Source organism: Octopus sinensis, linkage group LG10, assembly GCF_006345805.1.
Source record: "Octopus sinensis linkage group LG10, ASM634580v1, whole genome shotgun sequence".
Classification (NCBI taxonomy): domain Eukaryota; kingdom Metazoa; phylum Mollusca; class Cephalopoda; order Octopoda; family Octopodidae; genus Octopus; species Octopus sinensis.
The window spans coordinates 20250760-20278165 of NC_043006.1; the positions used below are offsets into that span (position 1 = coordinate 20250760).

Sequence of the window (27406 nt, forward strand, 5' to 3'; positions counted from 1 at the left end):
ATTAAAAAAGACATTTCAGGTAAAAAAAAACAAAACAAAAAAAACGCAGGAGTGGCTGTGTGGTAAGTAGCTTGCTTACCAACCACATGGTTCCGGGTTCAGTCCCACTGCATGGCACCTTGGGCAAGTGTCTTCTACTATAGCCTCGGGCCGACCAAAGCCTTGTGAGTGGATTTGGTAGACGGAAACTGAAAGAAGCTCGTCATATATGTATATATATATATATATATATATGTGTGTGTGTGTGTTGTGCGTGTATGTTTGTGTGTCTGTGTTTGTCCCCCTAGCATTGCTTGACAACCGATGCTGGTGTGTTTATGTACCCGTCACTTAGCGGTTCGGCAAAAGAGACCGATTGAATAAGTACTGGGCTTACAAAGAATAAGTGCTGGGGTCGAGTTGCTCGATTAAAAGGCGGTGCTCCAGCATGGCCACAGTCAAATGACTGAAACAAGTAAAAGAGTAATTCAGAAAGCATTTAACGACAATACACATACTAGATCAAATGAAACTGCGATCAACATTATCCAAGTCCCATCATTTGCAAGTGTGCTTTCAAACAACAACAACAAAAAAATCAAAAGAACATGGATATAGGCATAAGTATGACCGTGGTAAGAAGCTTGCTTCCAAACCACATGGTTCTGGGTTCAGTCCCGCTGCATGGCACCTTAGGCAAGTGTCTTCTAACTATAGCTTCTGGTCAACCAAAGCCTTATGAGTGGATTTGGTAGATGGAAACTGAAAGAAGCCCATCACATATGTATATATGATCAGAATACTATGATTTTCTTTTCTACTATTGGCACAAGGCCTGAACTTTGGAGGAGGGGGATAGTTGATTTCATCAACCCCAAAAGGATGAAAGGCAAAGTCGACCTCGGCGGAATTTGAACTCAAAATGTAGCAATGGGTGAAATACCGCTAAGCATTTCGTCCAGCATGCTAACGATTCTGCCAGCCCACCGCTTTCAGAATGCTATGATTTTGATGAGGATAACATTAGTTTTTTTTAAGGTTATTCAATTTTTCTTAATTTGATCAATGGACCGATTGAGTAAACTGATCAATGACTGAGTCTGTAATGACTTTGGAAACAGCTGTAAGTCGAATCATCATCATCATCATTTAGCATCCGTTTTGCATGCTAGCATGGGTTGGATGGTTCAACTGGGGTCTGTGAAGCCGGAAGGCTGCATCAGGCCCAGTCAGATCTGGCAGTGTTTCTTCGGCTGGATGCCCTTCCTAACGCCAACCACTCCGTGAGTGTAGTGGGTGCTTTTTACGTGCCACCCGCACAGGTGCCAGACGGAGCTGGCAAACGGCCACGAACGGATGGTGCTTTTACGTGCCACCGGCACGGGGGCCAGGCGAGGCTGGCAACGGACACGAGCGGATGGTGCTTTACAATAAAAGAATATGAGTGCTGGTTTGTTACATTTGTGACCCTGTATAGGTAGGTAGTCAGTGCTAATGTAATTTTCAGGATTATGTGTTCAGATGGAGTTGCCATGGACATAAAGTTATAGAATTTCAAGATCAGGAAATAAAAGGGAAGTTGTGTCCTGTATAAGGTGCTGAGAGGAAGGCCTTCAAACTCAGTATCCAGGGTAGAAAATGCAGCCACTACACATTTGACAGTAAATGTCGTTTAAAGGATCTATGCCCAAAATGCTTACAAGGCCAGCAAATCATGGAGGTTACTGGCCCAGGATCTACACTAGATATGAGACCGAGTTGCCCCCCCCCCCCCCAAAAAAAACCATGTCCTTATTGTCAGGAGTTAACCAACAGACCTTAAAACTCCTTACAATCAGGACCAGAGCAGACAATGAGTAACTCAAGACAGTAGCAAGCACTAAATCACCAGGAAGCCATTTCCTCACATCACCACTACCTTATCCAGTAAGAACTAAAGTTAGACCAACTAAAGCCAGTACATTCCTTTAAAGAAAATGTCTCAAAAAAGAAAAAAAAAAATTGTAAAATGTTTTATTCCTTTTGATGCCAATCTGCCTGAGACTACCCTTGGCTCTATGATACAGAATTCCTCTGTTTTGAAAACTTGCCCAAAAAATTTCATAATTCAAAAATGACAGTTATTTTACTAAATTCTTCATTACTTTCAAAATTAATTGAATCAAAAACAGCATATTCTAACAGAAATATGGTATCGTAAAGATTTTAAAAAATTGGGAGGAGCATCTCTCTGGTAAGAAAGAAGGCAGAGCCCCCTTTCTGTTAGGACAAATCTGCTTCCTAACTGACTAAAATAACTTCACAGCCATATAAAAAACCAACGAATATTTGATGCTGCAAGGGTAATCCAGACAAAGTAATGATCAAGCAGGAGATGGAACCAAAAAAAGAACTCCAAAATTATTGAATATTACTAAATTTTTTCCAGGATCTTTTGTAGTTTTACGTGTCAACTATTCACAGTATGTGATCCTTTCTATGACCACTCTTACAAAACAGCTCCTTATGGAGCATTGTAATTAGCATTGAAAATGTATGTTAAATGATGATGGTATATATTGTAAAATTTGTGTTGATGACATGCTTCAGCCAGTCTGTTCTAAGCTGTCAGGCAAGATTTTAAGTCCTAATCAACACAAATTTTACAAGAAATTTTGCTCTACTCTGTTAAGTGTCCCTAATCTCTAGTCAGTAAATGTTTTATTCTTAAATCTGTTTCAAAATAGCATCATTTAACATCTCTCTATATTGTGTTTTATTATTCTATTTTATACTGTGTAGTTGTTTGTATGCTTCCCTAGATATTTTTTAATTGGTCTCTTTGTATATTGTATAATCATCTTCATGTAATTCATCTGTCCCGCCTTACTCCATATTTCAAGTCCTTTGTTTAACGTACATTGCATTTTATTGTATCTCTTTGAGCTCATGCAGCTAAAAAAGAAAAGATTAGTGCTGTTGACAGTGCTTGTTCAGAATCCAAATCTCGCTGAGACTGGCTTTTTGTTGGCCTAGGCAAATATTGTGCTTAAGCTGCCACAAAGTATTAACATCTAACTATATATAACCAATCATTTCTGTGGTTGCTCTGTTGGCAAACTTGATAAGCTATCAGGAACTTATAATGTAGAATACCTTCTTGTCGTCAACAGTTGATACTGTCATCACTACACTGGTTGCAGAAGTTTTGTCAGGCTTGAAATCTTGTCCAATTGGAAAATAATGAACACAAATAATTCTATACATATGCACATGTAAACCCATTAACCTTTTTGTTACCATATTTCTGATGAAATTTGCTGCATTTGTTTCTGTGAATTTATAGTTGTGGTTTCAAGTGAAAATTAAAATCTTTTTTTATTTTTTATTTTATTTTAAACAGAGTAAGCCTCAGCTGGCCAAAGTATCAGAGGGTTCAACATCCCAGGGAGAGACTGCTAGTGCTGCCTCATCAGAGAAGTCTGTACCTGCTACCACTCAGGGAGCATCAGCCACCCCTACATCAGACAGTGGCTCTTCTCAAAGTTCGAAAGGCTCGCAAGGTAGTGAAGCAGACAAATCTACTGCTGATGCTAACCCTGAATCGCAAGCTACAGAAATTACTTCAGAGTAAGTATGGGTCTTAACTGGCTGTAGTGTCTTTGTTGATTGTGTTTAATGAATTTTCACATTTTAGATACACCACAACATTTAGGCCTAGCAGGACTAACGCAAGAGTATTTATGTGTATAAATGATGACGTGGCACATAAAAACACCATCCGAAGACCCGGCAAGACTAGTCAGGACATAACCCGTGGCCCCTATCTGGGACGTAGTCAGTCCACCTGTGCATACCTTCCTATTGTGACACTTGTGAAGACCTGTTGAGGCAAGTGAAAATCAAAACAAATCAAATAGATGAACATCAATGGAATTTGTATCTTTGTGGTACCAGTGCCGGTGGCACACAAGAAAACCATCCGAACGTGGCCGTAGCCAGTACCGCATCGACTGGCCTCCATGCTGTGGGCACGTAACAAACACCATCCGATTGTGGCCGTTCGCCAGCCTCATCTGGCACCTGTGTCGGTGGCACATAAAAACACCATCCGAGCGTGGCCGTCTGCCAGCCTCGTCTGGCACCTGTGTCGGTGGCACATAAAATCACCCACTACACTCTCGGAGTGGTTGGCGTTAGGAAAGGCATCCAGCTGTAGAAACACTGCCAGATCTGACTGGCCTGGTGCAGCCTTCGGGCTCCCCAGACCCCAGTTGAACCGTCCAACCCATGCTAGCATGGAAAGCGGACGTTAAATGATGATGATGATTCAGTATTTGGCTAAAGAAATATGAAACGGCTGATTTAAATAAAGTAAATGTTACTGCCTAAGCTGCTGCAAAGTATTAACATCTATCTATTTATACCAATCATTGGTGTGGTTGCTCTGTTGGCATATTTGGTGAACTATCAGGAATTTATAACTTAGAATACCTTCTTGTTGTCAACATTTGATACTGTTATCACCACACTGGTTGTAGAAGTTTTTAAATCTTGTCAGGTTTGAAATCTTGTCCGATTGAAAAACAATGAACACAGATAATTCTATACACGTGCACATGTATCCTCATTAACCTTTTTTGTTAGCATATTTCATATGAAAATTGCTGCGTTTGTTTCAGTTCTGAAATTTGTGAAGGATTTAGTAAAAAAAGCATTGTTATTATTGAGCTAGAATACAGAACAAATTAGCGTAAAACTTTGAAGAAAAGTTTGAATCAAGATCACTTTAAAACAGGGAGTTTGCATCAGAGAATCTGGGCAGTCTCAAGCTGGTTGGTATAAAAAGGCTTCATGGACAAATGTTGCATATTGTTAAAGACAAAATATTGATTTCAAATTTTGGCACAAGGCCAGCAATTTTGGTTACATCAACTGCAGTGCTTAGCCAGTACTTATTTTATCAAACCCTGAAAAGACGAAAAGCAAAGTTGGCCTTGGTGGAATTTGAACTCAGAATATAAAGATGGATGAAATGCTGCTAAGCATTTTCCCGGTGTGCTAACAATTCTGCTAGCTTGCCACTTTAGTTTAAAGAAAAAATGTTAAATGCATAAAGAAATGATTATGTACGGCAGTGGTTTAGAATCGCTTTATGATTAGGAAGTTAATTACTACATGATGTATTCAAATTCTGCTTGAATCATTGGAGTAAGGTCTGTTACATGCTGTTTTATTTTCATTGCCTCAGTTTACCTTGTTGAAAATAGGTAATACTCCTCGTGCCTGGGTAGCTAGTTGTGTATTTATAATGTTAATAAGCATCTATACAAATGATCAAGGGAAATTAATTCCAACCTCATTAAAATGGGACATGATGGTGAAATATTTTGTTTTAAAGGCTTAGTCTGACTTAAAGAAATTGATGTGAAATCTATTTTGTATGTTTTTACATTGCAACTACATGTTCAATTATCCTACATTTTGGTGGGGTTTTTTTTTTCGTCAGTCTTGACTCTGAGCATTCAGTTCAGCTAACTGAATTCCAGCTTAATGAAATTAATGTCTAGGTGGTTGAGTATTCCACTAGCACCTGAACCTTTAACACAGTTTGCAGGCCAAATCAGTTTTATGATAGCTCACCAAATATGTCAACAGAGCAACCACAGCAATGATTGGTATAAATAGATAGATGTTAATACTTTGCAGCAGCTTAGGCAGTTACATTTACTTTATTTAATCAGCCGTTTCATATTTCTTTAGCCAAATACTGAATCATCATCGTCATCATTTATACGCATAAATACTCTTCCATTCGTCCTGCTAGACATAAATGTTGTGTATCTAAAATGTGAGGGACAGATAATTGTCTCCAGTGGAGTTGATAAAATTATCAACCCTGAAAGAAGGAAAGGCTAAAGGTTGACTTCGTAGGATTTGAACTTAGTATGTAGAGAGCTGAAAAAGAGGTAATTTCTACTCTTCTCCTCTGGAAGCCATCTACTCGCAATTCCAGAGGGTGCACACTCTCCTACCCTGATGTAATCTCCAGGGATACAAGCATCCAGCAACAGGACCTCCGTAATGCCATGATGGACCGTGAAGTTTGGTGTAGCATGGTAAATTCCATTGTCTCGACCACGGTTGAACAATGATGATGATGAGAGAGTTGACACACATTGCAAGGCATTTTATCCAAAGTTCATATGATTCTGCTTAGTTCATTTCTGTGAACTGGGGTTTAGTTTGTGTTTTGACAAGTTAGCAATTTGTATGCCTAGCACTGTGTCAAATACATCAATTGTAGTATACCTTAGAACTCCTTTTCTTGACCCTGATTGAACAGCCCTATGATCAGTGGTGTTCCAACCATAACAGTACTCTCATGTTGTATATGTTGGACTTTATCAACTAATGTGTCTTCCTTTTTATAAGATGTGTGGTTGAGTGATTTGTGTCAAAATTTGAAAGGATCCCCTCCTCCTTTTTGCTGGCTGAATTGTTAGCACGCTGGGCAAAAGCTTAACAGCACTTCTTCCAGCTTGACTTCTGAATTATCAGTTTTTCAGGTTGATAAAATAAGTACCAGTTGAGCACTGGAACTAAGGTAATCCCCCTCCCATAAAATTTCAGGCCTTGTGTCTATATTAGAAAATGATTATTATTCTATAATGAACAAAATACTGACCACAGCATTTATAGGAATGTAGTTGTTCTACACCAAATGTATTTTGAAGTTTGACACGGTTCTTGTGATTGTGTCATTCTGTTTAGGAAATGAAAAATTTCCAAATTTAAGCTGTCTTTATAAGAGCTAAGTATAATTTTCTTTTTCTTTTTCCAGCTCTGATGATATAAGTACTCTGGCAACCGAGACAGCCACAGCCCTGGCTGCAGCCATCGATGAACCATTATCTGTCTTGCAATCCGCAGAAAGTGCATTGGTGACTGGTCAGGACTATGAAAATATGGTGCTGGAAATTATGAAACTTGGTTTTGATCGAGAGCAAGTTGAGCGAGCTTTAAGAGTCAATTTCAACAACCCTGATAGAGCTGTGGAGTATTTGTATAATGTAAGCAATGCTTTGGGCAGTTTTCAAAATACAACCTGTTTATTGAGGAGTGAAATGAAACCACAGTCTTTTTTTTTTTTGTCTTTTTTTTTTAATATAATAATCATTTCATTTTATGAGTTTTTTTTCTTTTCCGCATGGTTGCATCCTAATTAAACAAGTAAATAAATCTAATTACAAAATATAGTAGAAATGTGTAAATATATTAGAAATATAGCTCAAAGATCATATAACTAGGTGTCATGGCAAGAGACAGTCATAGATATGAATACCATATCAGCCATACCATTTGAGTCTCATTGTTGTCATTTGCTGATTTGGTTCTTCATCAGCAGCAGCGTTGCTTTAAGGTCTGCTTTTCTATGCATGAGTCAGACCGGTTGTTGAGAGCGATTTTCTGATGCTAAGTGCCCTTCCTGGTTGGATGTCAATTAATGATCTTAATTACTGAGTGGATATTTGAGTAGTAAGTTTAATAAATCTATTTCTTTACTACCCACAAGGGGCTAAACATAGAAGAGACAAACAAGGACAGACAGACGGAATAAGTCGATTATATCGACCCCAGTGTGTAACTGGTACTTAATTTATCGACCCCGAAAGGTTGAAAGGCAAAGTCGACCTCGGCGGAATTTGAACTCAGAACGTAACGGCAGACGAAATACCGCTTAGCATTTCGCCCGGCGTGCTAACGTTTCGGCCAGCTCGTCGCCATTAAAGTTTAATAAATCGTCTGGTTTAACACCACCACTTGGTATTTGAGTGTCTTTACTAAACCTCACTCTTTTTGTAGATTATTCAGACCTGACCCCTGAAGAAAAATTAATGTCTTGAGGATCCACTTCTGATCATCTTCACTTTGCAGAGTGTCCTGTTTAGCCAAGGACCGAAGCCAGAAAGTGCAGGGTGACACTCCTGGAAGCTATCCTGGTTTGTAACTGGTGTTCTGTAAACCAAGAAGCCCACTTACAACCACTCCTGGTTTGACTACTTAGAGGCATTCAAAAAATGGAAAGAAAATCTTGGGCCATATGCTCTTTTCAGCCTCTGACATTTTCAAAGAGATTCGGGAGATTGGTTAATAAATCAGTAAATGTTCTCTTGCCATCATTGTGCTAAGTCTGCCCTAATACAATAGCCTCCTCCTGTCTCCTCCAAAATACCTTATGTCTTTCATTTTGTATCTTGTTCAGTCAAGGTTCCAGACACGGTTCCTTTGGATTTCAAGGCGGCGAGCTGGCAGAAACGTTAGCACGTCGGGCGAGATGTTTAGCAGTATTTCGTCTGCCGTTACGTTGTGAGTTCAAATTCCGCCGAGGTCGACTTTACCTTTCATCCTTTCGGGGTCGATAAATTAAGTACCAGTTACGCACTGGGGTCGATGTAATCGACTTAATACCTATGTCTGTCCTTGTTTGTCCCCTCTATGTTTAGCCCCTTGTGGGTAATAAAGAAACAGGTTCCTTTGGATTTCATTGTTTTCAAACTCCCTCACTTCCCAAATTTTTACCTCTGTTAACTAATAGAAATTTTAGGAAGCTCAATTATATGACGAGAGAATGAACTGTGTATTTTGTAAGATTGTTGTCTCAGAAACCCTATTTAATTAAAAGTATAGCTTACCTATAACTTAATTTTTGTTGTGCTGGGATTCATGCTGTTACCTGTTCTTTTCTGTTCTGCCTGAAAGGGAGGTAGTGCTCAGGATGTGGAGCCAGGAATAATGGAAGAGGCATTATCTGGCAGTGAAACTAGTGTAACCAGTTCCAGTGCTCCTCTTCAGTCTGCTACAACACCATCCTCTTCTGGTAATGTATTTCTTCTTTAATTACTCTTTACTCTTTTACTCTTTTACTTGTTTCAGTCATTTGACTGCGGCCATGCTGGAGCACCGCCTTTAGTCGAGCAAATCGACCCCGGGACTTATTCTTTGTAAGCCCAGTACTTATTCTATCGGTCTCTTTTGCCGAACCACTAAGTGACGGGGATGTAAACACACCAGCATCGGTTGTCAAGCAATGCTAGGGAGACAAACAAACACACACATACACATATATACATATATACATATATACGACGGGCTTCTTTCAGTTTCCGTCTACCAAATCCACTCACAAGGCATTGGTCGGCCCGGGGCTATAGCAGAAGACACTTGCCCAAGATGCTACGCAGTGGGACTGAACCCGGAACCATGTGGTTGGTTAGCAAGCTACTTACCACACAGCCACTCCTGCGCCTAATAGTTATAATTTTTTTTTTATCATTCTATGTTTCAGTTTTTCTTGTTAAATATTTTGTCTTAAAATCTGTCAAACTTCACTCATGACAGATGGGTTGGTTGGTCTTTCTTCTCTTGAACTGTTTCTGACACCAACTTTTAATCCTTTATCATTCAAATCACTATATCAGATATAATGTGTATTTATTCACATTGTTTTGAATTAATCATGCATTATATCATAGCTTTGAGATTTTAATGTGATAACTAAAGAATGGCAATGTAGGATATGTGTGAGAAGCCAGTTTGAACATAAGACAAGTAGAATATTTGGGCTTGATATGGCCATATTAACCCTTTCGTTACCAACCCAGCTGAAACCGGCTCTGTTTCTGAGTATAAATGTCTTGTTTTCATAAGTTTTGAATTAAAATCTTCCACCAAACCTTAGTCACAATTTATGTTCCTAACACCAGCTTAATGATAACTAAGCTATTTTACCAATTCTTTGTTATATTTAAAGTAATTGAAAGAAATACAGAGCATCTCAAAATAAATAAAGTAACGAAAGGGTTAATTGTTGAAAAGTTAAACTGCTAGAATGTCAGTGTGCTGGTATTGGTGAGATGGGACTTCAATAGCAATTTTATGTGGAAAGAATTCATTTGGAGTCTTATGGCAGTCATGAGTCTACAGACTCATTAGGCCAGATCTTAATCTAATATCCATGGCAGTGAGTATAGTACTCACCCTTGAATGGGATACCAGTCTGTCACAAAGTTAGCTTGTAATTAAGGCCAAGGAGCTGAGAAAACTGGGATACCCTTGAAATACTTTTTGTTCCTTTGCATTCAGATTTAAACTGTACATTTTCAACCTTGCAATATTAGTAAAATATTTAGCTTTATGACCGTATGGTCTCAAGTTCTATCTTGCTGCACGGCACGTTGGGTAAGTGTCTTCTGAAGCAGAAGCTGACCTGTGAGTGCTTTTAACCCTTTAGTGTTTAAACCGGCTGTATCCGGCCCAAATATTCTACACATTTTATGCTCAAACTGGCCAGAACATGCATCTCACACCTACCCTGCAATGTCATTCTAAAAATAAGCAATTACATCTTTCAAATCTTGAAGCTACAAAATAATATCAGATAAATTTTTTAAATGTGAATAAATAAGGATTATTTTTGTCAAATTAATATGAATGCTAAAGGGTTAAGTAAATGAAAACCGTTTGGAAGCCTGTTGTGTGTGTGTGTGTGCATGCATAACTGTTTTATATACTGCATAAAAATGTTGATAAAAGCAGTGATATTATGTTGACATTTACTCTCAACAAATTATTCTTTTGCTGTGCACTTTTCAAAACCAGTGCAAAAGTCCTTTACTTGAAAAACAAGTAACAGTCAATGACGAGAAAGGCACCTGGCTGTGAAACAATAAACAATGCCTTAATAATATATAATAATAATGAAATTATTGTATACAGTGCTCAGGTGCACCACAACTTGTCAGAAAGTGCATATAAAGTACATGCAGTAATGTAGAAATGTCTGGAAAGCGAACAATGTATGAGTCAGATACATGCTTGTGTGTGTATGGAGGGGAGAAAATCAGGTGTAGTGTTGGCGAATCTCAGGAAGCATGGAAGTTTTGAAGGATGCAGTGCTCCGACAACTAACAACTGATGTCGGCAGTTTGTTCCATGCTTCAGCAACTCAATATGAGAAAATGGATGAATACTGGATTTAGTTTTATTGTCTTGTGTGTGTGTGTACGTGCATTTCTTGTTAGTGTGTGTTTTTTTTAACTTTTAAACCATCTTTACTTTCCCCTAGTAAGTAACTTTGCTTTAATATTCTCTATCTTTCTTCATTTTATTCTCTTTAAATTTCACAGACAATCCTTTGGATTTTCTCCGAAACCAACTACAATTTCAACAAATGCGTCGTGTTATCCAAAGAAACCCTCATGTCTTACCTGCCATATTGCAACAGATAGGTACAACAAATCCTCCTCTTCTACAGGTGAGTGTGCATGCATCAAGTCTTGCATCAACTAATGTATTTAGTCTGACCCTGAGTTCAAATTCCTCCAAGGTTGACTTTGCCGTTCCTCTTTTCAGGGTCTATAAAATAAGTACCAGTTCAGCACTGAGATCAACTTGTTCCCTCCCTCAAACTTGCTGGCCTTGTGCTAAAATTTGAAATCAATATATTTAGTTTAATCTCTAATGCTTAGTACACACTTTTTTTTTTTTTTTTTTTTTTTCCCAAATATTTTTAATTCTTGCTTAGTCTGGAGTAAGGAGCAGAACCTACGATCATTGCATTGCAGACCCCCTGAGAATGATGAGATTGATGCTGTTAATGTTCCATTTTAACTGCTCAACACCTATTTCTTTACTACCCACAAGGGGCTAAACACAGAGGGGACGAACAAGGACAGACAAACGTATTAAGTCAATTATATCGACCCCAGTCCGTAACTGGTACTTAATTTATCGACCCCGAAAGGATGAAAGGCAAAGTCGACCTCGGCGGAATTTGAACTCAGAACGTATTGGCGGACGAAATACGGCTACGAATTTCGCCCGGCGTGCTAACGATTCTGCCAGCTCGCCGCCTGCCGGCAAAAACATCAGTGAGGAGGAAATTTCTGAGAGCTAGTATTTTTGGAGAAGGATTGCGCATGGTGGTTACTGTATGGAGCAGACTGGGTAAACCAAGTGTGATAAGAGATGGGGCGACAAGTGAGTCTAGTGTACCTAAAGGGTGGAGGTACAAAACTAGTTATCTCTGAAAAACAGGAGACAGCATTCCTGTGTCTGTAAGAGATGGTATGTCAATCAGTTAGGTGGCCCTATATGTATTAGTTGGTTATTCATGATTAGTGTAGTGTTATATATTACTCTATACAAAATCAAATCAAAACAAATCAAAATAGATGAACATCAATGGAATTTGTATCTTTGTGGCACACAAGAAAACCATCCGAACGTGGCCGTAGCCAGTACCGCATCGACTGGCCTCCGTGCTGTGGGCACGTAACAAACACCATCCGATCGTGGCCGTTCGCCAGCCTCATCTGGCACCTGTGTCGGTGGCACATAAAAACACCATCCGAAGACCCGGCAAGAATAGTCAGGCCATAACCCATGACCCCTACCTGGGACGTAGTCAGTCCACACCTGTGCATACCTTCCTTCTTGTGACACTTGTGAAGACTTGTTGAGGCAAGTGAAAATCAAAATCAAATCAAATCAAATCAAATCAAAACAAATCAAAATAGATGAACATCTTGTGAAGACCTGTTGAGGCAAGTGAAAATCAAAATCAAAATCAAAATCAAATCAAAATGGATGAACATCAATGGAATTTGTATCTTTGTGGTACCAGTGCCGGTGGTATACAAGAAAACCATCCGAACGTGGCCATAGCCAGTACCGCATCGACTGGCCTCCGTGCTGTGGGCACGTAACAAACACCATCCGATCGTGGCCGTTCGCCAGCCTCATCTGGCACCTGTGTCGGTGGCACATAAAAACACCATCCGAGCGTGGCCGTCTGCCAGCCTCGTCTGGCACATAAAAGCACCCACTACACTCACAGGGTGGTTGGCGTTAGGAAGGGCATCCAGCTGTAGAAACACTGCCAGATCTGACTGGCCTGGTGCAGCCTTCGGGCTCCTCAGACCCCAGTTGAACCGTCCAACCCATGCTAGCATGGAAAGCGGACGTTAAATGATGATGATGATTGTGTGTGCGTGCGTGTATGTGTATATATATATGTATATAATATATATATATGTATATAATATATATATATGTGTGTGTATATATATATATATATATATATATGTGTGTGTATATATATATATATAGGCGCAGGAGTGGCTGTGTGATAAGTAGCTTGTTTACCAACCACATGGTTCCGGGTTCAGTCCCACTGCGTGGCACTTTGGGCAAGTGTTTTCCTCTATAGCCTCGGGCCGACCAAAGCCCTGTGAGTGGATTTGGTAGACGGAAACTGTATATATATGTATATATATATATGTATGTGTGTGTTTGTGTGTCTGTGTTTGTCCCCCTAGCATTGCTTGACAACCGATGGTGGTGTGTTTACGTCCCCGTCACTTAGCGGTTCGGCAAAAGAGACCGATAGAATAAGCACTGGGCTTACAAAAGAATAAGTCCTGGGGTCGAGTTGCTCGACTAAAGGCGGTGCTCCAGCATGGCCGCAGTCAAATGACTGAAACAAGTAAAAGAGTATATATATTGGGAGAGTTCACGAAAAAAACAAAAGACGAAGACAGGTGGTGTACAAAACAAATAGGTGTATTAGTATAACGCTCAGGAATAGAAAAAGTCTTTTACGTTTCGAGCCTACGCTCTTCTACAGAAAGGGACACAGAAAAAACAAGGAGAGAAAAAAAAAAATATATATATATATATATATATATACTTTATTTAAAAGAAGCGGAAATATAACTAAAGCTGTTACTCAGTTTCATATTCCCGTTCGTTGGACAGTTTTGTTTAAAAAAAATAAAACTGTCCGAACGGGAACGTGAAACTTTGAGTAACAGCTTTTGTTATATTTCTGCTGCTTTTAAATAAAGCATATTACTCTACCTCTGGTGTTTGAGTACTCCTTTTTTCCACCTTGTTTCACATTTATGTGCTCACTCTGATATGTATATTATAAATATAAACTATACTGACTTTGTAAAGTACAACCAAGTCATATTTTTAGTTCATCATCATCGTCGTTTAACGTCCGCTTTCCATGCTAGCATGGGTTGGGCGGTTCAACTGGGGTCTGGGAAGCCAGGAGGCTGCACCAGGCTCCAGTCTGATCTGGCAGTGTTTCTAAAGCTGGATACCTGTCCTAACGCCAACCACTCTGTGAGTGTAGTGGGTGCTTTTTATGTGCCACCGGCACAGGGGCCAGAGGAGGCTAGCAACAGTCGCAATTGGTTGGTGCTTTTTATGTGCCACCGGCACAAGCTAGCCAAGGCAGCGCTGGCATCTGCCATGTTCGGATGGTGCTTTTTACGTGCCAGGTGAGGCTGGCAACGGCCACGACCGGTCAGTGCTTTTTATGTGCCACCGGCACAGAAGCTAGCCAAGGTGGCGCTGGCATCTGTCACGTTCGGATAGTGCTTTTTACGTGCCACCAGCATGAGTATCACAACTACAATTCCATTTGATTTTTATTTTGATGTTGATGTATTTGACTCAGTAGGTCTCCTCAAGCACAGCAGTTCAACCCCGATCCAAGGTAAGCACTGCAGGCCGTCCTACGATCCAATGGGCTGGTTGTGTGAAGCTGGTTGTAGGATACAGCCATGAACTCACTTTGTTGGGTATATCTTAATTATTCTTTGTCTTCTCTGCAAGAGTTAATCCAAGTGAATGCAGTTGGTTGTCTCTTAGATGTGATTTGTTACTAATAACCTCTCCACGTCTTATCTCATTCTCAGTTCATTCTAGTCTAACTCTTGCCATATCTCAGCTGCTCATATGTAGACCAAACTCAGTATCTTATTTTTTTGATATTGCACTATCCGATTTCGTGGCCGTTGCCAGCGCCGCCTCGAATGGCTTCCATGTGCAGGTGGCACGTAAAAAGCATCAATCCGACCGTGGCCGATGCCAGCCTCGCCTGGCACCAGTGCAGGTGGCACGTAAAAAGCACCCACTACACTCACGGAGTGGTTGGCGTTAGGAAGGGCATCCAGCTGTAGAAACATTGCCAGATAAGACCGGAGCCTGGTGCAGCCTTCTGGCTTTCCAGATCCCCGGTCGAACCGTCCAACCCATGCTAGCATGGAGAACGGACGCTAAACGATGATGATGATGTTTGGTCAGAGGTAAATGGGAAAAACCAGTTGCCATGAATCAAGTGAAAAGAAGTTGTTCTGACATTAGGTACCTAATCCGCATGCTCGGAATAGAATATACTCTATTAAAAGCTTTCAAAGGAAAGATGGTTGTGTTGAATCAACTGAAGGGTAAGCTTTGCCACCCTACAATGGAAGCCGTCTCTGCTGGTCTTCGAAACTTAAAGATTCTATTTAGAGAGCATAAAAATGGGCTTTTTTTTTTCTTTTTGTTATGTCAAATATATGATATTTTCTGGCATACAAGTCAAATATTTTGAGATGAAAATTTAGAGCCAAAAAAGGTAGGTCAACCAAGAATTCTTTGGTGGATCAAAAATTCCATGTGAAATGCAGCAGGATTTGGAAAGACAGTGACGATGTGTGAATGTTTACACCAGATACTACATCAAACTTGTAAGCCGGAAAATATGGTAAAAAGCACCATCCGTTCGTGGCCGTTGCCAGTCTCGCCTGGCCCCCGTGCCGGTGGCATGTAGAAAGCTCCATCCGTTCGTGGCCGTTGCCAGCCTCGCCTGGCCCCCGTGTCAGTGGCATGTAAAAAGCACCATCCGTTCGTGGCCATTGCCAGCGCTGCCCCAACTGGCCTCCGTGCCGGTGGCACGTAAAAGCACCATCCATTCATGTCCGTTGCCAGCCTCGCCTGGTGCCGGTGACACGTAAAAGCACCATCCGTTCGTGTCCGTTGCCAGCCTTGCCTGGTGCCAGTGGCACGTAAAAGCACCATCCGTTCGTGGCTGTTTGCCAGCTCCGTCTGACACCTGTGCGGGTGGCACGTAAAAAGCACCTACTACACTCGCGGAGTGGTTGGCATTAGGAAGGGCATCCAGCCATAGAAACACTGCCAGATCAGACTGGGCCTGATGCAGCCTTCTGGCTTCACAGACCCCAGTTGAACCGTCCAACCCATGCTAGCATGGAAAACGGACGCTAAATGATGATGATGATGATGATGATGATGATGCTACTTATTGTTTTGTTCTGACTTTCCACAAGGCCAGTTTCATGAAAGCTTACTTTAGTTAACAGTTAAACTGTGCTCATGAGACACTGAAAAAGACAATGAAACGCATAGGGAATGTTATGTGCATGATGTTTAACCCATTTGATGTCACTATGCTAAAGCAACCCTACTGCCACGCCATACTCTGGTTCTGTGATATAAATTTTTAGTTTTCCATCAAAATTTCATGTTAATTCGTTTCAGGCACCAACTTAATAACGACAATTACTTCACTGAATTTTTTTCATTGTTTTTCAAAATCGATTAAAACAAAAGAGTAGGCATGGCAAAAAGTTTGCTTCTCAACCATGTGGTTTCTGGTTCAGTCTCAGTGTGTGGCACCTTAGGCAAGTGTCTACTATAGTCCTGGGCCAACCAAAGCCTTGTCAGTGAATTTGGTGGACAGAAACTGAAAGAAGCCTGTCATATACTTGTGTGTGTGTTTTGCATTACATGATAGGGGCAGGGGCAGTTCCGCATAGCCCCTGCCCATTCAAAGTACCCTGGATCCCAGAACGTCCCGCTGTGCTTGAGGAGACCTGTTGAGTCAAGTACATGAACATGAACATTGAAATAAATATCAATGGAAATAGTAGTTGTGATGCCTGTGCCGGTGGCACATAAAAAGCACCATCCGAACGTGGCCGATGCCAGCTCCGCCCCGACTGGTATCCGTGCCGCTGGCATGTTAAAAGCTCCAACCGATCGTGGCCGATGCCGGACCCCCTCTGGCACCTGTGCAGGTGGCATGTAAAAAGCACCCACTACATTCGTGGAGTGGTTGGCGTTAGGAAGGGCATCCAGCCGTAGAAACTCTGCCAGATCAGACTGGAGCCTGGAGCAGCCCCTGGCTTCCCAGACCCTGGTCAAACCGTCCAACCCGTGCTAGCGCGGAAAATGGACGTTAAACGATGATGATGATGATGATAGTCGTAAATGAGTATCATCATGCAAATGATTTCCATTTCTCGTCTTCCATGAAAACATGTCTAGTCAGTCATGTCTGGAAACAGGTGAGGATTAGCAAATTGCATCCAGCCATAGAAAATTAGCCTCAATAAAATTCCATCTGACGCATGCAGGTATGGAAAAGTGGTTGTTAAACTGATGATGGTCATGAAATGCAGGTAACAAAAGGGTTAACCTGTAAACAGAAACCCAGACTTTCAGTGTTGTATTTATAGATTCTGCTGTGATTTCCTTTATTTTGTAATCATCATCATCATCATCATCATCGTATAACGTCCGTTTTCCGCGCTAGCACGGGTTGGACGGTTCGACCGGGGTCTGGGAAGCCAGGGCTGCACCAGGCTCCAGTCTGATCTGGCAGTGTTTCTACAGCCGGATGCCCTTCCTAACGTCAACCAGGAGCCAGGGGGGGTCTGGCATCGGCCACGATCGGTAATAACAATAAATAACTAGGCAAGATTCACAAGTATATTTGCTAGAGCTGAATTGCTGGTAGTAAGAGTGGAATTGGCATCTTGATATCGTTGGTGGTGATGAAATTGGTGTGGAGTGAATCAAGTTGTTGACTCATCAACTGAAGATTGTACACTTACTGTCATGTCGTTGACACCATTATGTCCTGTCTCTGATCTGTTTTAGTGCTAGCTGGAATACTGGACTGAAAAATTTGATTGGTTTGTAACCCTAAGACTGATTGATTTCACACAATATGAAAATTACACTGTAACACGATTTTGTCTTAGGGTAGCAAATGTTATTTCCTGTTTGCTTACCCTTAGAAAGTATGAAAAATTTCGAATATTTCCTTCAAACTTTGCTTTTATTACATTTATTCAAACCTCAAAGAATCCCTCCTAGCATGTGGTTATGATGCTCCCCCACTACTTCTGCTGATGATCATCTCTATATATATAAACAGCAAAATGTCTGTGTGTGTGCCCTTTATACAAATCCACAATTTTTCAGTTAGAGGGCTCGCACTTTCTATGGTCATTCACAACTGTCCAAGGGTGGTTGTGCGCATATTTAAATTTCCCCAGTCACTCCACAAAGCCGTTAAATATATATATATAAATGGCAAAATGTCTGTGTGTGTGTGTGTCCTTTATACAAATCCACAATTTTTCAGTTAGAGGGCTCGCACTTTCTATGGTCATTCAAAACTGTCCAAGGGTGGTCGTGGCACATCTTTACATTTCCCCAGTCATCCTGCAAAGCCATTAAAAAAATCAATAGAAGTGACATTTTTGTGAATTTTCTATCCAAAACCCAATCAAAATGCCCGAAACTTGATACGTCAATCGAATGCCAGCTAGCTGTATGTGACTGGTCGGAGATTTGGACAGTACTCGCGTGTATGTGCACACGCACGCAGCTGTATATGCATGCACTAGCACTATGACCCAGCATTACCGGGTCATAGTGCTAGTAGATGCATATATTGTCAGCCACTAAGCAATGTGATCAAGAGCAGCTGACAAACAAATCAGGTACTGAGCAGAATAATTGCTATAATAATATTTCTGCTTCAGCAACTCGGCATGGAATCCATCTGAAATGTAAACACAAAAGCAAAAGTTTGAAGGGAATAGTAGTCATTTCCTTTGATTTCTAGATAGGGAGTAACATTTCTGCCAGCCTCGCCTGGCACCTGTGCAGGTGGCACGTAAAAAGCACCCACTACACTCACGGAGTGGTTGGCGTTAGGAAGGGCATCCAGCTGTAGAAACATTGCCAGATAAGACTGGAGCCTGGTGCAGCCTTCTGGCTTCCCAGATCCCCAGTCGAACCGTCCAACCCATGCTAGCATGGAGAACGGACGTTAAACGATGATGATGATGAAGGGGCTAAACACAGGGGACAAACAAGGACAGACATAGGTATTAAGTCGATTACATCGAAACCAGTGTGTAACTGGTACTTAATTTATCGACCCGGAAAGGATGAAAGGCGAAGTCGACCTCGGCGGAATCTGAACTCACAACGTAACGGCAGATGAAATACCACAAAGCATTTCGCCCGGCGTGCTAACGATTCTGCCAGCTCACCGCCATTTGCGATAGGGAATAACATTTACTGGCTAAAGACAAACAAAAGAAATTTAATTTTGTTTTATAGTGTTATTTAGCTGTTGATAAGAAAGATGTTACAGATGAGATTCTGGAGATTCAGGGATAATCCTTGATGGTTACAACAAGCAAGAAAATGCGGAATGTTTTGATTTTTTTTTTTTTTTTTTTTTTTCAGGTAAACTATTAATTACAATAGTTTTCTAATGAAAAGAGTGATTTTATTGCTTTGTTTTTTTAGTGTTTTTTTTTGTTTTTTTTTCTTTTTCATTTTGTTATCTAAAATAATTTGTTCTGTGTTTTCAGTTAATCAGCCAAAATCAAGAGAGATTTGTCCAGATGATCAATGAACCTGTTGATGAAGGTGGGCAACCCGGCAATGTGCAGGCTAGCCAGGCTTCTGGCCAAGTTGCTACTGGTTTCGGGAGTAATGTGGGCAGTGGTGGAGGTACTGGTGTAGGTACCGGTGTCGGCAGTGGCGGAGGTGGTGGTGGTGGTGGTGGTGGTGGTGGCGGTGGCGGCGGCGGCGGTGGTGGTGGTGGTAGTAACACTGCTGGAGGCCAGGGTTTACAGATTGGCCCTGGAGCATTTATTCAAGTTACCCCTCAGGAAAAAGATGCAATTGAAAGTGTAAGTAGTAGTATTTCTGTTATGTTGGAATGATTTACGAGACGGAAAGCCAATCATTTATTAGCTGTTTATCTCCTTGTAATGTTCCATCCATCTCTGTTCTCTGCTCACCATTCTTGGTTGTGTCATTGGGATAAGGTCCTATTCAGAAGCGACTGTTACTAGACTTTACAGCTGGATTCCCAAGCATGTCCAAATATTATATAATAATAATAATAATTGTGTAGAGTGCTCAGGTGCACTACAACTCATCTAAAGTGTATATATAATCAGGTGTAGTTTTCGGCGGATTTCGGAAAGCATGAGGGCCTTAAAGGATGCAGTGTCATGGCAGTCAACAACTGACGCAGGCAGTTTATTCCATGCTTCAGCAACTCTGAGCGTGAAAAAATGTTTCCGAAAGTCATGGGAGCTGTGTTGTTTTCTGACTTTGTAGGCATGTCCACATGTGTTAGACACATGGAGATCAAAAAGGTGTTCAGTGTTGTTGTTGGTGAGGTGGTTGATAACTTTGTGGGTGTTTATCCAATCGTCTCCTTCCCGGTCCACCTCTAGGCCTCCTGAGAGCTGGTTTAGCTTGAAGAATCTGTCTCTTTTGATTCTTTCCCATGACATTGTAATCATATGTCCATGGTATCAGGGATGTGATCTTTCAATGTAGAGAAGTAGCAGTTCAACTGGGAGAGACCTCCCTGATTCTCTGAGCGACATACCCCATCGAGTAACATTACTCTTGAGATCCTGCTGAGGAACTCTTTTTTTCAGCCTCTAGTATTTGTTTGTAATGTTGTTTTAATTGCTTGACATCAATATTGGAGCTGACAAGCCTTTTGATGATAAGTCGGAATGAAAATTGGCCAAAATATGCCAGTTTATTGAAGTTTAACCATTTAGCATTCAGATTACTCTTTCAAATGTAATACTTTCTTATTCACATTGTTTTGAATTAATCATGCATTATCTCAGAGTTTTGAGATTTTGATGATGCCGTTAGGAAGGGCATCCAGGTGTAGAAACATTGCCAGATAAGACTGGAGCCTGGTGCGGCCTTCTGGCTTCCCAGATCCCCGGTCGAACCGTCCAACCCATGCTAGCATGGAGAACGGACGTTAAACGATGATGATTGTTTGCTTTTAAAATGACATTGTATGGTGGATGTGAGAGGCCTGATATGGCTGGTTTGAATTTAAAACTGGTTGCGCATTTGAGCCAGATGTGATCGTTTTTAAATGCTAAAGGGCCAAACCCTTGTGTTTCAGCTTTAGTCCAGCACCATCTGTCATATCTTGCAATTATACATTGGTTTATATTGAATCAACATGAGAACCTTTATGTAGCTGCTCGACCTGCTGGAGATAACTGCCAAATTTCCTTTGGCTTGCATGTGATTATCTTGAGAAAAGAAAGGTATATTGAGCGATATTGTCCCAAATAGACGAGCTGTGATGATCATGTGTTGAACTGCCTTTGGTCATGGGTCTCTCTTATCAAAGCTAACTAGGGGCTTGACAACAGCAATATTAATTATATATATTTCATTGAACTTATGTATTTTCTTCTGGCCCAGGTAGAGTTATAGTTCTAAGTAAGAGAGTGTTAGCATATCTAATTTATGGTACCACTAGTTGTTAAAGGCGCATGGCTCAGTGGTTAGAGTGTCAAGCTTACGATCGTGAGGTTGTGAGCTCGAATCCCGGACCGGGCTGTGTGTTGTGTTCTTGAGCAAGACACTTTATTTCACCTTGCTCCAGTTCACTCAGCTGTAGAAATGAGTTGCGACGTCACGGGTGCCAAGCTGTATCGGCCTTTCCCTTGGATAACACTGATGGCGTGGAGAGGGGAGGCCGGTATGCATGGGCGACTGCTGGTCTTCCATAAAACCACCTTGCCCAGACTTGTGAATAGGAGGATAACTTTCTAGGTGCAATCCCATGGTCAGTGTCGTGACCGAAGGGGGTCCCAGAGTTGTTAATGACTAGTATCTTGAAACCTGTTTTGTTGTTTGTCTGATCTCATCTGTGAAGAATTCGCCAACTATTTATTTCTAAGTAAATTAGAACTTTTTTAAGCAGATCTAATGGTCCTATCTAACATTTATAGAGAAGCAAAATGCTTGAGTGACTCTACCAATTCACTGTTTTACTGATGTGTAACTGTATATATTTACTTAATTGCTATTAAAAAAAAAAAAAAAAAAAAAAGTAAACTCCAGACACAGATGTAGTTTGATAGGTGCTAGCATGGCTGTGTGATTAGAAATTTGATTCCTAACCACATAGTTTTGGGTTTCAGTCGCATTGTGTGCTGCCTTGAGCAAGTATCTTCCATGATAGTCCCGGGCTGACTGAAGCAGGGTGAATGTAGTTGGTAGGTGAAAACTGAAAGAAGCTTGTCTTGTGTGGGTTTGTCTCCTTGTCTTGACATGGTGTGAAGACTGAAATTGAATGTCATGGAGGAAATGACATAAGAATGCAACAAACGTCCGGATGCTGAGCTCGAGAAATGATTGTCACTGTCATGCTACCAGTATCATTCATTTCTAATATACTGCAAAAGCATCTTTAACCACAGGAAGGGCATCCCACCATAGAAAAACTGCCTCAGTAAAAATGATGATGATTAAGACTTAACCCCTTACCCGGCAGAAACGAATATATGCGTTTTGACCGAAATCGTTTTTTTCTATCTCTGGCGAGTTAACTCGTCAAAATCGACAGCAAACGAGTTCCTTCGTCTATTATAAACTCTAAAACGGGTTAACTCGTTTCTGCCCAAAGCGGTAATTTAAAATCAATATTATTGAATTAAAATTCATAATAAATAAGGTTTGAAATATACCTCGAAATCACCATTCAAAACATAGTAAAATAAAACAATTAAAAAATATGTCTGAAAAAATACATTTATTTTCAAAATAATTGTTGGGTAAGGGGTTAAGCTGCTCAGGGAAGTATTTCTCTCAGATTCACTCTTTACATCAGTATACTGCCTGTAAGATTATCTCCCTTCACTCCTCAGTAGCATATTGCTCATATCTCATCAATATCACTGAAAATACAATGATGGTGTACCAATTAGATGAATTTTGGCTGGATCTGCTTACATTTCTAATGATTTCAGAGAAGTCATTAACCTCACACCTTAATATTTTCCATCACCTAAATTGAGTGTGCAAAAATATATATATATATATATATACACACACATAAAAAGCACCCACTACACTCTCGGAGTGGTTGGCTTTAGGAAGGGCATCCAGCTGTAGAAACTCTGCCAGATCAAGATTGGAGCCTGGTGCAGCCATCTGGTTCGCCAACCCTCAGTCAAAATCGTCCAACCCATGCTAGCATGGAAAGCGGACGTTAAACGATGATGATGATGAGATATATATATATATATATATATATATATATATATATATATATATATATCTCACCATCATTTAGCATCTGTTTCCTATGCTGATGTGGGTTTGACTAGAACTGGTAAGCCATAGAGCTGTACCTGACTCATCTGATTTTAGCTTGGTTTCTTCAGCTGGGTGTCTTTCGTAATGCCAACCACTCCAAGAGTAGTGGGTGCTTTTTGTGTATCGTAGCTGCTTTGTATATATGTAAATCAGTTTAACATGTGAACTAGGGTTACAAAGGTGTGTTGAAAAAATCTTCTCACTTCTTTTAAGTAGTTTGTACTCTGATTACAAGGTCTGATCAAAAAGTATCAGGACTATTGCTATGGTAACAGAGCCAAAGTATGCAGAGTGATTCTGCACAGATTGACACACTAGATGATAATGTTCTCGCTCACTTTCATTGTTTATAGCAATGCTTGGAAGTAAAGTGTGTAGCGTGTAGTCATCTCAAAAAGATTGGATTTTAACTGCTCAGGATTTTTGTGACTGCATCAAGGATGACAAATAAAAAAAAAAAATTTTGAAAATGGTCATAACAGGTGATGTATCATGTATCGATGGCTATGACCCCCAAAGGCAAAAATCAAATCCCACTTGAAAACAACAAGATTTCTAGATGTTCACTAAATTCAAGAGAATGCAATGAGGCAGCTGCTTGCTACCCGAAAACAGGAGTTCCAGGTATGTTTCCATCAATAGAAATTACGCTGGATAAAGTGTGTGGCTTTAGAAGGGGACTACTTTGAAGGCGATTAAATATGTGCTATAGCTTTCTTTTTATAGCACCAGTCCCTATATTCTTTGATCAGACCTTGTATGTTTTAGCTATGAATAGCACCTGTACTTTTGGGTCCCATATACACTAGCACTCGGTGAACGAAAGATTGAGTTTCTGCTCTCATTATACTGTTTTTCACACGTGCAGAGATGGCTAAGAATTTTGCTTTGCTTTGTGACCACATGGTTTTGGGTTCAGCCCTACAGCACAGCAATTTGGGCTTGTGTCTTCTGCAGCCCTTGGTCAACTAATTACCTTGTGAGTGGGTTTGGTAAATGGAAACTGTGGAAGCTCATTACACATGTGGATGTGTGCGAGTGTATTTGTGTTACAACTGGTATAGGGCTATTTTTGTTATAGTGACTTAGCAGTTTGGCAAAACAAGAGACCAGCAGAATGTGCCAGACTTAAAATTTGTGCTAGGATCAATTGTTTGACTAACTAGCATGTAAAAAGAATATGCATATACGTGTATGAGTAGGTGTTTTACTCTTTTACTTGTTTCAGTCATTTGACTGTGGCCATGCTGGAGCACTGCCTTTAGTCGAGCAAATCGCCCCCAGGACTTATTCTTTGTAAGCCCAGTACTTATTCTATCGGTCTCTTTTGCCGAACCGCTAAGTGACGGGGATGTAAACACACCAGCATCGGTTGTCAAGCAATGCTAGGGGGACAAACACAGACACACAAACACACACACGCATATATATACATATATACGACGGGCTTCTTTCAGTTTCCGTCTATCAAATCCACTCACAAGGCATTGGTTGGCCCGAGGCTATAGCAGAAGACACTTGCCCAAGATGCCACGCAGTGGGACTGAACCCAGAACCATGGGGTTGGTAGGCAAGCTACTTACCACACAGCCACTCCTGCTCAGGCAGGGGGTGGTGGCGACCCCTGTTGTACTCTTTTGCCCCAACTTTCTCTCACTCTTTCTTCCTGTTTCTTGAGTATAAAATCTGAAGAAATTTGTTATATGTACCAATGTTGTGATGTTAGTTCTTTTCCAGTGTTGTTTTATTACATCCTTTTTTTTTTTTTTTTTCTTTGGAACAGTTGAAAGCTTTAGGATTTCCTGAAGGAATGTGTATTCAAGCTTATTTTGCCTGTGAGAAGAATGAAGAGCTGGCTGCTAATTTTCTCTTGTCCCAAAATTTTGAGGAAGACGAGCAACAAAGTTGATCTAGATGTTGATAATGGACAATGACAATTGCTGCCCTCTTCACAGATTCCTACTGATGTATTCTGCTATGTATATCTATATAAATATGTATACATATATATCCTTCTCCTGATGTTGGGATGCCAATCCTACATCAGTGCAGTTTGATAGGGGGAGGGGAGTGAGCAGCCTGTCTAATTACTGGCTGCCCGCTCGTCCTTTTTTATGGCATCTTTTGTCAACTATTCAAATTTCTAAAGCAGTTTCAAAGGAAATTAAATATGCAATATATATATATATATATATACATATATATATATATATACGTATATGTGTGTGTATATACATATATATATGTGTGTATATATATGTATGTATATATATATGTGTGTGTATATACATATATATATGTGTGTATATATATGTATGTATATATATATATGTATGTATATATATATATGTATATATATATATATATCTATATATATATATGGAAGAAAAAAATGAATACAACAAAAAAGTCTGCAATTCAAGCCATGAAGAAGATAGGACAGATTGCAAAAAAGTGATAATCTTTTTAAAGATTTAGAAGAAATGATAAACTAAAGAATTTTAAAAATCTCTCTTTATTTCTCTTTCACTCTTCCTCTCTCTCTCTCTCACTCCTTTTCTGTTTGGTTTTTTTTTTTTCCTTCCTCATTTTTTTTTTCTCGTTCTCTCTCAGCCCCCCCCCCCCAGTCTTTTTTGCCCACAAGTTAATGTTTTTTTTTATTTGTTTTTTTTTTTTTATGAAATAAAAAGGGGAAGAAAATAATAATTGTGATGAGGAATTAATGATATTTATAATGAAATAAATGATTTTGATGATAATATTTGCTGATGATATTCTAGTTTGAAACAAACAGAACTCTTCCAGAATTGGACCTAGAATTCTTAAAAGATTGTCTAAATTCTGTATAACCTGCTATTGGATGGAAGCCACAGCGCTCCATTTTTTTTATTACAATTTTTTGTTTTGTTTCTTGGGTGATTTGTTAATTAACTGTGTCTCCTTTTATTGTACAGTGTTGTCTTGATTAGTTTTTAGTGGTGAACAACTTACACTATAACTAATCATTTCAACAGTTCCTTGCAAATTTTTTTTTTTTTTTGTAGTATTCAATATTTTGCATAATTTTTTTTTGTTTTGCATTGTTAACCCATTCTGTTGTTTCAATGAAGTTTGCTGGTCATCACAAGTAGATACCTTGACATTCACCTTCCTAAGCAAGCAGATTCTCTCTCTTGTTGCTGTTTTATATCTTCTATACTATTTTGTATTTTTTCTTAGTCATCTATGGGACAGTACTGAGTTGGTTAAATACAGCTATGTCAATGGAGTTGTCACACTAGTCTTCACTATGCATTGACATTTGGATCCTTATAAATTATTCACTTCTCCAATTTATTCCACGGATGCCTATAAAGATAAGTTGATTATTACAGTAGTGGTCCCCATGCTATCAACTTGGATCAGTTATCAAAACTGTAGATCCAATAAAATGTCTTGAAAGTAGTTCGTATATTGGTCTCCACTTTAGAAGTATTCCAAGTTGATTACAGATAAAGGTGAAGTAACAATATAATAGCTAAAATTAAACAGTTGTATTTGGCAAAACAAAAGATTCTAAGCACACTTTGTTATCAGAATTAACATTGCAGTTATGTCGTTAAAGAAAGGGGCACAGGATCATGAGATAAATCACTTAGTAACCTGTTTACTTTTTCTGTGAACCCTACCAACACCATTATTGTTATCATTATCATCATCATCATCATCATTATTATTATTATTATTATTATTATTATTAAGGTGATGAGATGGCAGAATCATTAGCATGCTGGATATGAAATGCTTAGCGGTATTTCACCTGTCTTTATGTTCTGAGTTCAAATTCCACTGCGGTCGACTTTGCCTGTCATCCTTTGGGGGGTTCGATAAATTAAGTACCAGTTGAGTACTGGAGACAATGTAATCAACTACCCCCCCTTCCTACTACACAATTTGAGGCCTTGTGCTTTGAATAGAAAGGATTATTATTATTATTCAAACAGTGAGCTGGCAGAATTGTTAGAACACCAGAAAAAAAAAAAATGCTTTATTTTTTTTTTTATTTTTACAGTTCTTTATTCTGAGTTTAAACCCCTCTGTGGTCAACTTTGCTCTTCGTCTCTCAAGGGTTGAT

At 39.9% G+C, this 27406-nt stretch overlaps 1 protein-coding gene across 1 annotated transcript in view; it reads left to right on the forward strand.

The window, feature by feature from the left end:
• The window catches only part of LOC115216665 (UV excision repair protein RAD23 homolog B), a 105729-nt gene extending 79997 nt beyond the window's left edge, over positions 1 to 25732 (forward strand). Inside the window, exons 4-9 of the mRNA XM_029786166.2 lie at positions 3362 to 3588; positions 6803 to 7031; positions 8722 to 8839; positions 11148 to 11275; positions 19500 to 19823; positions 25076 to 25732. Coding sequence (XP_029642026.1) covers positions 3362 to 3588; positions 6803 to 7031; positions 8722 to 8839; positions 11148 to 11275; positions 19500 to 19823; positions 25076 to 25201 — 1152 coding nt within the window. The 3' untranslated portion in view covers positions 25202 to 25732. The remainder of the gene's footprint in view (positions 1 to 3361; positions 3589 to 6802; positions 7032 to 8721; positions 8840 to 11147; positions 11276 to 19499; positions 19824 to 25075) is intronic.
• The last annotated feature ends 1674 nt before the right edge of the window (positions 25733 to 27406 follow it).